The 15,587-nt window shown below is 42.7% G+C and overlaps 1 protein-coding gene across 1 annotated transcript; it reads right to left on the minus strand.

Annotated features, from left to right (window-relative positions):
• Positions 1-5,403: 5,403 nt before the first annotated feature.
• On the minus strand, positions 5,404-13,166 carry LOC118362733 (prolyl hydroxylase EGLN3). The gene is made up of 5 exons (XM_035743306.2): positions 12,356-13,166; positions 7,602-7,721; positions 7,020-7,156; positions 6,830-6,903; positions 5,404-6,651 (listed from the first exon to the last, which is right to left on the minus strand). The coding sequence occupies exons 1-5, from the start codon at positions 12,719-12,721 to the stop codon at positions 6,617-6,619; spliced, it is 732 nt and encodes a 243-aa protein (XP_035599199.1). The 5' UTR covers positions 12,722-13,166; the 3' UTR covers positions 5,404-6,616.
• Positions 13,167-15,587: the final 2,421 nt, after the last annotated feature.

The following is a 15,587-nucleotide window of genomic DNA, read 5'->3' on the forward strand; positions in this document are numbered from 1 at the left end:
TTCCTAGAAATGACTGGACCAAAGCGCAGCGTGATGAGCGGTACATCTCTTTTTATTTGTAATAAATGTCGCCAACAAAACAAGGAAACGACCGTGAAGCTTAACTTGGGCAATCATGTCACTAAAAGTCACCTACCCACAAATGTGAAAGGAAAAAAGGCTGCCTAAGTATGACTCCCAATCAGACTCCCGGACTGGGGACCATCGCTGGAGGCCCCCCGACTGGCCTGTGGAGCAGGCACAGGACTCACCAGGCTGGGGAGACCTACTGGAGGCCTGGTCCTTGGAGGAGGCACAGGATGAACCAGGCTGGGGAGACCTACTGGAGGCCTGGTCCTTGGAGGAGGGACAGGATGAACCAGGCTGGGGAGACCTACTGGAGGCCTAGTCCTTGGAGGAGGCACAAGACTCCACCAATCTCCCCATGTGCCTGCTTCAATGACTTGCCTCCTCATACCGTCGCCGCTGCTCCTTTGCTGCCTTTAATTCCTCCTTTGGACGGCGATATTCCCCAGCCTGCCTCCAGGTTCCTTTACCATCCAGGATTTCCTCCCAAGTCCATGAGTCCAGAAAACGCTGCTCCTCCTTCCTCCATGCTGCTTGGTCTGTTTGTGATGGGTAGTTCTGTCACGACCATCTTCCTGGAAATGACTGGACCAAAGGGCAGCATGGTTAGCGTACATTTTCCTTTATTTTTAAATGCCAACAAAACAATAAACAAATATGAAGCTTACTAGGGCTATACAGGCCACTAACAAAGTCAGCTACCCACAAATGCGAAAGGAAAAAAGGCTGCCTAAGTATGACTCCCAATCAGAGACAACGATAGACAGCTGCCTCTGATTGTGAACCACACCAGGCCAAACACAAAAAATAGAAAACATAGAAATAAAGAAACTAGAATGCCCACCCTAGTCACATCCTGGCCTAACCAACATAGAAAATAAAAGCCTCTCTATGGCCAGGGCGTGACACATACACTTAGGTTGGAGTCATTAAAACTTGTTTTTCAACCACTCCACAATTTTTTTGTTAACAAACTATAGTTTTGGCAAGTCGGTTAGGACATCTACTTTGTACATGACACAAGTAATTTTTTCCAACAACTTGTTGCAGACAGATTATTTCACTTATAATTCACTGTATCACAATTCCAGTGTGTCAGAAATGTACATACACTAAAATTACAGTGCCTTTAAACCGCTTGGAAAATAACAGAAAATTATTTCATGTCTTTAGAAGCTTCTGATAGAGTAATTGACATAATTTGAGTCAAACATTACTTGACATCATGGGAAAATCAAATGAAATCAGCCAAGACCTCAGAAAATAATTGTAAACCTCCACAAGTCTGGTTCATCCTTGGGAGCAATTTCCAAACGCCTGAAGGTACCACGTTCATCTGTACAAACAATAGTATGCAACTATAAACACCATGGAACCACGCAGCCGTCATACCTGTACATCAAGGCTGAGAAATGTCTGTTCTTCCAACAGTCCGTCTCCTTCCTAGGGTACCGCATTTCCACTTCAGGGGTGGAGATGGAGAGTGACCGGATTTCAGCCGTTCGTAATTGGCCAACTCCCACCATAGTAAAGGAAGTGCAGCGGTTTCTAGGGTTTGCCAGCTTCTACCGGAGGTTTATCCAGGGTTTTAGTCAGGTAGCAGTTCCCATTACCTCACTGCTGAAGGGGGGACCGGTGTGGCTGCAGAAAGCTCCCTGTGCTTTCTTTTCGAAGAAGCTCAACCCAGTGGAGCGAAACTATGATGTGGGGGACCGGGAGCTGTTGGCTGTTGTCAAGGCTCTGAAGGCGTGGAGACATTGGTTTGAGGGGGCTAAACACCCTTTTCTCATCTGGACTGACCACCGCAATCTGGAGTACATCCGGGCGGTGAGGACACTGAAAGCCAGGCAAGGTGGGCCATGTTCTTTACCCATTTTGTTTTCACTCTGTCCTACAGACCAGGTTCCCAGAATGCTAAGGCAGACGCACTGTCCCGGATATATGACACAGAGGAGCGGTCCATGGATCACACTCCCATACTTCCGGCCTCCTGCCTGGTGGCACCGGGGATGTGGGAGCTGGATGCAGACATCGAGTGGGCGTTACGCACAGAGCCTGTCCGCGACCGTTTGATCTATTGGGCCCACATGTCACCCTCCTCTGGTCATCCTGGCATCGGTCGGACGGTGCCTTAGTGGGAAGTACTGGTGGTCCACCTTGGCCAAGGACTTGAGGGTTTATGTTTCCTCCTGCTCAGCGTGCGCCCAGTGCAAGGCTCCCAGGCACCAGCCCAGAGGGAAATTACAACCCCTACCCGTTCCACAACGGCCGTTGTCGCACCTGTCGGTGGACGTCCTGATGGATCTTCCTCCCTCACAGGGCAACACCCCGATACTGGTTGTTGTGGATCGGTTTTCTAAATCCTGCCGTCTCCTCCCTTTGCCCGGTCTGCCTAGAGCCCTACAGACTGTGGAGGCCCTGTTCACTCACGTCTTCTATGCACTATGGGGTGCCTGTGGACATAGTCTCTGATCGGGGTCCCCAGTGCACGTCCAGGGTCTGGAGAGCATTCATGGAACGTCTGGGGGTCTCGGTAAGCCTCACCTAAGGTTTTCACCCCAAGAGTAACGGGCAGGTGGAGAGAGTAAACCAGGATGTGGGTAGGTTTCTGCGGTCATATTGCCAGGCCCGACCGAGGGAGTGTGCGGTGTTCATCTCCTAGGCAGAGATGGCCCAAAACTCACTCCGCCACTCCTCCACTAACCTCTGTACTGTCACGACTTCTGCCAAAGTCAGTCCCTCTCCTTGTTCGGGCGGCGTTCGGCGGTTGAACATATAGCTGGCAGGTTATACACTCTATCGGCCTGACAGAACAGCAGCCTCTGGTAAGACACGGGGCCGGGGGCCTATGCATTTATGTAAACAACATCTGGTGCACGATATCTAAGGAGTCTCAAGCTATTGCTCACCTGAGGTAGAGTATCTCATGATAACCTGTAGACCACACTATCTACCTAGAGATTTTTCATCTGTATTTTTCATAGCTGTCTACATACCACCACAGACCGATGCTGGCACTAAAACCACACTCAATGAGCTGTATACCGCCATAAGCAAACAGTAAAACTCTCATCCACAGGCGGCACTCCTAGTGGCCGGGGAGTTTAATGCAGGGAAACTTAAATCAGTTTTACCTAACTTCTATCAGCATGTTAAATGTGCAACCAGAGGGGAAAAAAACTCTGGACCAAATTTACGCCACACACAGAGACGCATACAAAGCTCTCCCTCACCCTCCATTTGGTAAATCTGACCATAATTCTATCCTCCTGATTCCTGTTTACAAGCTAAAATTAAAGCAGGAGGCACCAGTGACTCGGCCTATAAAAAAGTGGTCAGATGAAGCAGATGCTAAACTATAGGACTGTTTTGCTTGCACAGACTAGAATATTTTCTGGGATTCTTCCGATGGCATTGAGGAGTACACCACATCAGCCATTGGCTTTATCAATAAGTGCATTGAGGACGTCGTCCCCACAGTGATTGTACATACCCCAACCAGAAGCCATGGATTACAGGCAACATTCGCACTGAGCTAAAGGGTAGAGCTACCGCTTTCAAGTAGCGGGACTCTAACCCGGAAGCTTATGAGAAATCTTGCTATGCCCTCCGATGAACCATCAAACAGGCAAATCGTCAATACAGGACTAAGATTGAATCATACTACACCGGCTCCAACGCTCATTGGATGTGGCAGGGTCTGAAAACTATTACAGACTACAAAGGGAAGCACAGCCAAGAGCTGACCAGTGACACGAGCCTACTAGACAAGCTAAATAACTTCTATGTTCGCTTCGAGTCAAGTAACACTGAAACATGCATGAGAGCATCAGCTGTTCCGGACGATTGTGTGATCACGCTCTCCGCAGTCGATGTGAGTAAGACCTTTAAACAGGCCGCAGGGCCAGACGGATTACCAGGACGTGTACTCTGAGCATGTGCTGACCAACTGGCAAGTGTCTTCACTGACATTTTCAACCTCTCCCTGTCTGAGTCTGTAATACCAACATGTTTCAAGCAGTCCACCATAGTCCCTGTGCCCAAGAACGTTAAGGTATCCTGCCTAAATTAATACCAACCCACAGCACTCACGTCTGTAGACATGAAATGCTTTGAAAGGCTGGTCATGGTTCACATCAACACCATTATCCCATTAACCCACTCCAATTTGTATACCGCCCCAACAAATCCACAGATGATGCAATCTCCATTGCACTCCACACTGCCCTTTCACACCTGGACAAAAGGAACACCTATGTGAGAATGCTATTCATTTAATACAGCTCAGCATTCAACACCATAGTGCACTCAAAGCTCATCACTAAGCTAAGGACCCTGGGACTAAACACCTCCCTCTACAACTGGATCCTGGACTTCCTGCCCCCAGGTGGTAAGGGTAGGTAACAACACATCCGCAACATGGGGGCCCCTCAGGGGTGCGTGCTCTGTCCCCTCTTGTACTCTCTGTTCACTCATGACTGCATGGCCAGGCACGACTCCAACACCATCATTCAATTTGCTGATGGCACAAGTGGTAGGCCTGATCACCTACAATGAGACAGCCTATAGGTAGGAGGTCAGAGACCTGACTGTGTGGTGCAAGGACAACAACCTCTCCCTCAACGTGATCAAGACAAAGGAGATGATTGTGGACTAAAGGAAAAAGAGGACTGAGCACGCCCTCATTCTCATCGACGAGGCTGCATTGGAGAAGGTTGAGAGCTTCAAGTTCCTTGGTGCACACCATGACAGTCGTGAAGAGAGCACAACAAAACCTATTCCCACTCAGGAGACTGAAAAGATTTGGCATGGGTCCTCAGATCAGCTGCATCACTGCCTGGTATGGCAACTGCTCGGCATCCGACCGCAAGGCGCTACAGAGGGTAGTACGAAAAGCAGTACATCACTGGAGCCAAGCTTCCTGCCATCCAGGCCCTCTATACCAGGCGGTGTCAGAGGAAGGCCCTAAAAATGTGAAAGACTCCAGCCACCTTAGTCAGACTGTTCTCTCTGCTACCACACGGTAAGTGGTACCAAGTCTAGGTCCAAGAGGCTTCTAAACAGTCTCTACCCCGAAGCCATAAGACTCCTGAACATCTAGTCAAATGGCTACACAGACTATTCACATTGCCCCACCCCCCTCTTTAATTACTTGTTACTTTTATTGCTGATTCTTATCTGTAGTTTTTGAAACTGCACTGTCAGTTAGGGGCTCGTAAAGTAAGTATTTCACCTGTTGTATTCAGGGCATGTGACTAATCAAATTTGACTTGAAAGCACCTTTTTTTTCTAGGAGTGTAACCTTAAGATACAAATATAGAACAAACAGTGACAATATTCAGGTGAAAAAATATTTTATTTTGTTTGAAACAAACATTTTACAAAACCACTCTTATTCACCATACTGTAGGCTATATCCACCAGCATACAAGCCGATTTTCCGCACTAAAATAGTTTACAGCCAACAATACAAGTGCTGTATATCTGTGAAGCTTTGAAAGTTGCATCAATCATTGATTTCTTCTCACAAGGTGTATACAGAAGCTTCTCAAACAACCTGCAGTTATTGTCGAAGACATCTGTTCAGCGCGATCAATAATGACATAAGTGCTGGGAGTCACTCATAACTACTCAACTAGTTATAACGATTGTTGACATGTAATAAATTCGTAAGGACTCGGATGATTTAAAACTCTGTCAAAAGGGCCTGTGGTCAAAAGTAGTGTACCACATAGGAAGTAGGTCACCGTTTGAGATGCACCCTTGAGTACTCCAGATGTTATTACCAACTTAAAGCAAGATATACGATGTGACAATGTCTTTGAGCCACAACAGGTGTCCATTTTGGTTTTGTGCTTTTCAACATGACATTGTCAGCTCAATTAATCTTTATATGCACACATTTTAATTACAGCTTAGCCAAATTGTACAATAAAAACTTGTGGAATACATTTGATTTTATTTGCAACAAGAACCATGACTAATCTAGGGGGAAAATGAATTAGAACCGTGCCTGTAAAAGAAGTGGCCTATTTTAGAATGTTGGGCGTTGTCTAAAGCCTCTACAGTAGGTAAAAAACATTTTGAAAATACAACAAGAAAACGTTAAAAAGTCCCACCCCCAAACATGTGATATCATTGAAAAGCCCAGAATGTCCTCTCAAAGTTACAACAGGACTTAACACAGTGGCATGTATGGCCTCAGAGATACGGATCAACAATTACTGTCCATTAGAGTGGACAAAAATGAATTGCTGGGTCTCGGGAGGATGAAGACATTTCAAGAAGTAGTACAGTGTTATTTGGGTTGATCCAGGACACTTTGGTTTAAAAACAGTAATGAGTACCCTGGTTATTGAAAGAGCAGCAAATAATTTAATAGAAAAATTATGTACAAAGCCATCAAGCACACATCTTTGTAGCTTTTAGAAGAGATACCAAAATCCAGACAGTGATTAGATCAAAGTGTGAAAACTCTCAGTCAGCACGGAGGATTTGGGATTCATTGTTCTATTGTGTCACACAAGATGGAGTCTCTAAAGGTCACAGTTCACGGGGTTCTTCTGTCCTGGTCCTGAGTGGAGGCTGAAACAGACAGATGAATGCCATTTAATGATTAGGATACAGGTTGTAACCGAATGTCAGTACTATATAACTGCAATTTATTACTGCGCAGGAATAAGAGCAACTTAATGTAAAGCGTTAGCGGAGGTTGTTTCAACATAGATGTAACGTAGTTAATCGATCCAGTGGAGAAATGTACCTGTTAAGTCTCTGAACCGTCTCTTCGCCTCTGCTCTTTCTTCTGAATCAAAATACCACACTGTTACAGCATATCTGGAACAAAGCAAAATTCTAAATGATTAATACATAATTACACTGCATCTTTATCACATTATTATTATTATTATTATACAGATTTTCATAACAACAGTGTGATGCATCATACAGACCTTGTTGCATATGACGGCAGCACCTCGTGTGGATTCCTTCTATCTGACCAGAAGAACAACAGTCTGTCAAACAGGGGCTCAACATCTGCAACGTAGGATTTGCCCTCAGGAAAAATCCTAAGAATTCCTCCATGCTCCTGCAACATAACAAATACATATTGTTGACTTCAGCTTCACAGAATAAGAAGTTAAGCTAGAAGAGGCTTGGTATGCATTTGACAAAGATCAGAAGCCAAAGGGGGTTTTCCAACAAGCGGTGGGCGTACTATTTTTATGGCAATATCTCACATTTTCATAGTCTAAAAATAAACCATGCTTAAATATAATGACAATCGTTCATTATGTTATAGCGGGAACTAAACAATGAGTGACTTTTTTGGAAATGTACCTGTAATTTAAAAGGATTGGTGTTGATTGCAGCTAAATAATTGTATAATAGGTGACAATAAATATACGTAAGAAGAATGTATACATGTAACAATGTTTAATATATATTCAATAAATATGTAAAAAATCATAATAATACTTGTGTAGTTAATTTAATGATTATGGAATGCATGTGTAATGAATCTACCACTCCACCTCTGCGTTCCAGTTCTTGTTCAGGTAGTAGATACAGGTGACACAGCGACCGTCAGCATTGGGATTGTCCACATGCTTAACATATCCCGTCCCATTTCCTGGATAGCACGCCACCATCGCCTGAAATAGACAAACACAAAACATCAATTCTGACTCCATTCCACATTATATTTAGTATACTCGCTAATAATCATTAGATAATATGTAACAAACAACAGACTGTATGTAGTGTACCCAATTACAGAAGCCTTCGTGTGGGAAAGTATTTGTGTATTTTTCAGTGGCCTTGGAATATTCTAAGAATACAGAAATAGCTTCTGCATTTCAGAGACAAAAATAGAACAAGACCAGATTTATGGGTAAATACCTTTGTGGCAAAAATTTCCTGTAAGCATTGCGTGGAGAGGGTGCGTTGTGGTTTCAGAAGGACTGGCCTACGTGCATTCAGTTAGCAGTCCAAGGAAACACAATTAACCAAACCAGTCATTTATCTTGTGATAAGAAAGCCAAGAAAAGCCATCAAAGCCATGCTAATGAAAACACTTGTGGTCAAGGGGCCAAGAGTAGACACATTGGATCAGATAGGTTTGCTAGAGGCCCAGTCAAGACAACATTTTGTCAAATGATATTTGATTTTGGCAACTTGTGATATTTTGCATGTGTGATACAGTGCAGATGCAATGGAACAGGATTGGATCCAAATATTTTGTTGAAACATGATCAGATAATGGGATTCCACAATATGTGGCAGGTAGCTTAGCGGTTAGAGCATTGGGCCAGTAACCGAAAGGTTGCTAGTTTGAATCCCCGAGGCAAAAAATAAATACATCTGTCGATCTCTCCTTGAGGATGGAACTTAACCCTAACATTTGCATTTCACCAAGCACTTGTACAGAATGTGTGCAACAGGACAAATATAAGCAACTCCTATTTGACCTTGTGGTTGTACAGCCCTATTCTTTCAGCCTAACAAAACAGCTGTACCTTCCTAACCCTTAGGAAACAGGAGGTCCTGTTCGTGCCTATAGAGGTTTGACCTTCCTTCGACCCTCACATTACAGAAAAAGGTCACTGGACTCAGACTGCCTACACATTGAATTCAGCCACTGCGTTGCCTAATAAGTGACTTCCCCGAAGGTAGTGTGACAAGCACAGCGGTGGCTAAAAAACTATGCATTTCCTTTCCAGTTGCTAGGATACAATGCAAAGGGACAAATCTGTGGTCTTATGTCAGGGAAAATTACATTTACAATTTAACAGCAACCTTTAGACATGCATCATATAAATCAAACTTCTCTCCTTTGATTACTGATCGATTGATGCATGCATACACCTACATAATAAATCTGCAATAAAATCACTCTTCAGAAGCAACATCACAAGGGCCTTATCTGGTCAAGTGATCCTTTAGTTCATTTGCACAGCATCATATCTCAGCACGTGCTGAGGAAAGGAGTATTATGACACACCCAGTGTTTACGGTCTACAGTCGGGGAACGTATGCATGTACGCACAGTGTTGTCAAAGAACAGTGAAAACACGTGAAACAAGAGAGAAAGGAAGACAGCGAGGAAGGGGAAGTCCACACACAGAGCAAAGCTGGCAGGCTGCCAGGATGTTGAAGGTTTAATGACAGAGCTACGTGTGGAGCGTGAGCCAGCAGACTCCACATGTACTACTGCTATGTCTACATACCACCCCCCCCCCCCGCTTTCCCCCTCCCCCCCCGCTCTCTCACTCTATACATCCATTGACTTAGATCTGTAAATCCTTTTAGAGATAACGTCTGTTTTTTTTGTGCTCTTCTTCTTAATTTCAAATCAAGGTAAACAACAGCTAGCTTTTGTTGTTACTTTTTATAATCAGTCCATCTGATCAATGAGTTGTCTACATAAGGTTGGGAGCAGGATCCAGGCATGTGCAAAAGAGAGAAGGGCGTGGTGGGATGTAAAGTGTGTGTGTGTGTGTGTGTGTGTGTGTGTGTGTGTGTGTGTGTGTGTGTGTGTGTGTGTGTGTGTGTGTGTGTGTGTGTGTGTCCCAGCATCTATGCTGCAATAGTCTATGTGCTGGGGGGCTAGGGTCAGTTTGTCCGATCTGGTGTAATTATCTTGTATTATATGTGGGGTCATGTGTGAACTTAGAAATTAAGAGGTAACATACCTCTCCCTGCGTCTGCCTGATTGGCTAGTTCTGCCACGCTATGAAACCACACACTACCGGACGCAATTGATATGGTGAAAACAATGCGTGGGGAATCAGAGGCACAGACACTCACATTAATATCTTTATCAGATAACACAGTTAAACAAATAATGCATGATATTGCTAGCAATCAAGAGGAAACGGACTGAAACACCTCAAACTCCCCAGCTTATGCTCTCCAAATGGACGTTCGCTGTGAGGACCGAGATTGCCATGCATTGACTTTTGTTCGCCATACATGTCAGGGGATGCTATTCACAAGGACATATTGTTATTTCTCACAATTCCCAAGATTGAAACTGCCTAGTGAAACGGTTCAGTGTGTTCAAGTGTGTTGCTTGGCTATATTGTCGAAAAACTGATTCCATATGGGATCGAACGGTGGGCTTTTGCACAGATGGGCTCCGTCATGGGGACGGTGTGTAGGCCAAAGGGACTAAAAGAGAATACCTTGCAGTCTCCCTCTGAGCATTAATGCCTGCGTTCAAAACAGCTGGAAACTCTGACATCTCCGACTTCTGACTTCAGTGCGTTCAATACTACTGGGAGCTCAGAAAGAAACGAGCTCCGTCTGGGAAAGATTGGTAAGAACCGTCATCTAACTCAGAATTCCAACTTGGGAACTCAGGCCTCTTTCTGGAGCTCTGATTTTCCGACCTAAAGATCACTGACAGAAAAATAAGATATCAAATCACGACATCTTATTTTTTCCAAGTTCCCGGTTGTCTTGAAAGCACCATAAAACTTATGGCAGGCTACCCTTCGCCAGCTCATATCTGTGTGAACCTGGATTCAGTACGCTCGTCTGCATTAAAACCAAATATCAATCCAGGTTGGGTGTGACAGCTGAGATGAGGTGCGCACTGTGGACCACGCCCCCTGACTGAGAAGCTTTGACGTGAGCTTTGATGCATCAAGCACACCCATCTCATTAGTGGTGGTGAGATAAGATTCATTATGTCAGACTAATTAGCAATTGACTGCCCCCACATTAAAAGTATGCGATTGTGAGTTGAGAAGACAATCAGAAATACTGTTGGACTGTTTCTCAATTCACTGCCATAGCCCCAAATAAAAAAACTATTTTCACATGGGTGGGGTTGCGAGACTTTTCAAATATCAAAATGGGGTCTTGGCCCAAATTTTTTTGCGAACTCTGTCTTGGAGACACACAATTATTATAAATGCATGAGGATAAAAAGGGGAGTAATAAATACACAAAATGGTGGTTATCCAAAGTTCACTGACATTTAAATCAAAGACAGTACAGTATGAAGAGGGGCTAAAACTGCTTCTCCAATAGAAATCCCCGATCACACTTGTGAAACACATGTCGAATGGTCGTCTCATGCAGCACTGCGCAGGCCGTAAAAATCAAAAAGGGCCTCCATCGATATAGTTATTTTTTTACGAAAATTAAAATGTGTCAATTTGTCACTTTCACAAGTTTGGAGTAATAAGATGTTAAACAAAGTGGTTGAACATTGGCTCAAATCTAGGTTTTGCCATTAGATTTAAAAAATGAATAACTAAGGAAGAATGTCTCAATTCTCTCATTTACTTCTCAAACCCAGGCCTGGTCGGTTTTACAAAAGTTCCTGGAAGTCTTGCGATGTTGTGCCTCTGAGTTTAGAAACTCTGATAACGTTCGAGCCAGCCAACTTCAGCTAACTCAGACACATCAAACATTAATTTTTGTCAAAAACAACTAATATATATATACAATATTTAATGAATTGTAATTTTAGAATGTAGGTAACAGTTTTATAAAAGCAGCAAGACATAAGGTAGTGCTGTATCATGAATACAGTCACAGGTAAATGGGTTGACTGACCCATCGCCTCGGGCCACACAACGCCATTTACCTGCGACTGTATTCGTGATACAGCACTACCTTGTGCTTGATGCTTAATTATACCATGGCATTGTTGAATACCCGTTTCTGATTGGCTTGAAGGGCATTCTAGAGCGTGCATTATTTCCCTATAATGCATAGTAATATTCAATGGTTATGAAGTTCATTCTTACATGTTTTGTTTGAGCTGCTTTTGAAAGCAAAAGTCAAATTGAAAACATTATTGGGGTTGTGGAATTCGACTTTCATAACAACAAGCTATGAGGATGGTAGCAAGTCTGGTCAATGGTTATGTCCAGAGCAACTAACGTTACTGTTACTATCTAGTAAACTTGCTAACAAGCTACATCAGTTGGTGTTAAACACATTTCTAGCAGCAAATATATTCAATCATAGCCGTGTTAAAAGCGGGATAGTCTCGGTGCTCCATGCGTTCTCTGTTAAACAAAGCAATTCGGACGAAGGTTAGTGCCACTCCGCTACTCGTCGTGGGACACACCTTCCACAGTGTGCATTATTTTCCATTTAATGCATAGCCCCTCGATGATTATCCCTTAAATATCGTTCAACACTCATAGCTCTAGATACAATATTAACATAATCAAATAGAATATAAGGACAAAGTGATCACGTTTTTTTTCCACCTTCAAAACCAAGGAAATACACGCAATTTCTGCACAATTGTCGCACAACTTACCTTTGATCTTTCTCGAATAATACTTTTCCCAAGTCGGCCGATGCAATGAGAAACCAACTTATCGATTAAAGTAAGGAGGATGTTAATAGCCTCGCACCCCCTTTCAACTCCACTGACCCAGGCTATCTTGTCACCCCGAATGTTCCTTTTGGAAATCCCACAACTCCGGTCAGGACCAGCTAGCTGTCCGTCCTGCAGAACTCCAGAGCTGTGCAGCTCTTTCACTTGGTCCAAAACAAAGTGTCCAACCAATTCTCCTAGGAAGTTATCCACGTAAAAGAATCCTTGGTCAAGTAGGGACGGGACAATCAGGTCCAGGGCTAACCGCTCCAAGTCTGTGTCCAATGCATGTTGCAGAAGAGGCATTTTCGCGATTTATGAAGAATTTAACTAAGCTTCTAAAGTTATGTTACTGAAACTGCCACGATAGTGTCCGTGCGTTAGGCTCACTGATACATATGTTTCAATAATTCAGCCCTTCTCGCTCTGCAGAAACGAGTACAATATATTCTTAAGAGACGCAATTTCACAAGAGTTCTGTTCTGTTCTGCAGCAAAGTGTAAAGAAGCAGCGAATGAGAGGCACCTGCATATAAATACGGAACGTGCTGGATGTGTTGTAGCACTAGAGGGGCGGAGGCAAGGACTTTCATTAATTGAAATAACTTTCTGCATAGTTCACGCTTTCAATTGGTCGTTTTCGTTAGGGATGATAAAATACAGATATTTATAAGTATTTTGGGGCTAATTGGCCTATGCAATTTACTTTACAAATAATACATGTTTATTTCTGTGCAAGTGTGATGCCGCCATTGACGATTCCACCAGGCGCATGTAGCCCTCGAAGCCGCTTACTAGCGAGCTAGCGAGATCCTATTGGCGAGTTCTAATTGCAATTTGCATATTTTCGTTAGGGAACGCCTACTCTGTGAAGTGCGTGCAATAACTCAATTCGCCCTTGTACTCCTTTTAAACAACGCATTTTTAAAAAACTTTGTCAAAGGGTAAAGTCTACAAAACTTTGTCCTGTTCCTAATAGATTCTAGTTTTGGGAACAGGAAAATGTATTGAGTGCAAATGTTGGGCTTCCTCTCATCACCATATATGGTAGTGGGTAGAAACGCCAAGAGGATGCTTCAGATTTATACATCCTGTGAAACATCTGACTGATTGTTCTAGCTGTGCTACAGAAGTTAAATTAACATGACCATAGATCATGAGCCAGGGGGGTCGGTCGGGCGGGCTCATTCGGGTGGACGATGTCTCATGGTAACTTATTTAAATGTTTATGTCCCTAGAGTTGGAAAATGTGTGATAGCAGTGCAGCAATAGTAACTTTCTGTGTATAACTCTTCTTTCATCCCTCCATCCATAAAATGTTATATGACAAACAATATCAGTATACAACAAGTTATTGCTTACTTATACCCTTTAATCATATATCATTGGAAAGCTTAGATTCACAGCTATCCATTAGACACATTTTCAGAATGTTCAGGTCAACAGAATTCTGACCTCTAGGGTAGGCTACATATCAGAATAATCTGTATTAATTGCTTTAAAACAGACACCCTGATACATTTTAAACTTTGTTTGACAAGTGGTTCTAAAAGGTAATTACATTAGCTTTCAAATGATATTTAATATAACCAACTTTGAAAGCACCAGCTACAAACATTGTTTAAAAATCTCAAATGTTGTGCCTTGACATTAGAATGTTGGAAGTTTAGCCATAGAATTCCATGTAATTCCATGTCACTTTGGTGATAGAGGCACCAATTTGCACACACGCAGCTAGAACAGGGTTTTAAAAAGATTTGTAGATACAGGGCCATAACAGAATTCATGCATTAACCCCACAGAATACTTTTTCCAATATGGCCACCAAACAACTCAATGGGGTCTTATTGGACAATTTCACATTGTAATGGAATGTAGGCTACGGGCAAGTTTATAGTCCTCATAATGAAAACAGCTATTAGGATAACATTGTATATCATTTTAATCGGCTCACATCCATGACTATTCACCTGTCCATTTGACATGTTTGAAGATTAATATTGCAATTATTGATCATACATCTTTAGAAATCAGAAAAAACGGACTGCTTTTTTTTGGCACATTCTTACCACAATTTGGTGATAATTTAACACCTGTATATATCTGGCTCACGTGAATGTGTATTCTACATTACTATGAACGTCTCAAGATATTTGGGGGCATACTACAATTCAGAGCTGGGATGATAAACCAAAAATTACTGACTACAACATTGCCTTCCTCTAACCGAGGCATTTTGCTTATGTTGGTAATTTCCGGGTGATTTGGTCCCTTTTGTTCCTGGAGATTGTTCTAAAATCATTATTTGGTCAACAGTAACAGCCTATGCATTATGCTGATTCCTGCTATGAAAGTATCTGCCTGTCCCTGTTTCGCTAACTGCTACTGACACTCTCTCTCTCTCCCCACTGTGCGCAAGGAGGAGGGAGAGATGCATTCTGAGAAGCACAAGCATGACCATTGCTCAAAATGCTATTGAGGGAAAAATACAGTTTTAAAAGCAAATACTGTCGTTCTAGTTACAGAGAGGAGAGTCACAGCTTTAAGTGAGTACAGTTGAAGTCGGAAGTTTATATACACTTACAGTGCCTTGCGAAAGTATTCGGCCCCCTTGAACTTTGCGACCTTTTGCCACATTTCAGGCTTCAAACATAAAGATATAAAACTGTATTTTTTGTGAAGAATCAACAACAAGTGGGACACAATCATGAAGTGGAACGACATTTATTGGATATTTCAAACTTTTTTAACAAATCAAAAACTGAAAAATTGGGCGTGCAAAATTATTCAGCCCCCTTAAGTTAATAATTTGTAGCGCCAACTTTTGCTGCGATTACAGCTGAAAGTCACTTGGGGTATGTCTCTATCAGATTGCACATCAAAATATCAACCATACATTTCCTGGATATGATACAGTAGATTAAATCACTTACTTTTTTGAATCATAGGCTACCATCTCAGTTGTCTTACTTGGCACTGGAAAAAGTGGGTCAAAAACCAGTAAAATACGCCATGAGCTTTTTTTTTTTCAACCTCCCCAAAATAATGTATCTTTAGTGCAATAAAATGGGTCAATTTATCCATGACCATAAACATTTTTGTCCATATCACCCATTTCTACTACAATGTATTTCAAATTGTGATTAGCAGGTCAAATTGCCCAAGGCATGGAG

Source organism: Oncorhynchus keta, chromosome 29, assembly GCF_023373465.1.
Source record: "Oncorhynchus keta strain PuntledgeMale-10-30-2019 chromosome 29, Oket_V2, whole genome shotgun sequence".
NCBI classification, from domain to species: Eukaryota; Metazoa; Chordata; class Actinopteri; order Salmoniformes; family Salmonidae; genus Oncorhynchus; species Oncorhynchus keta.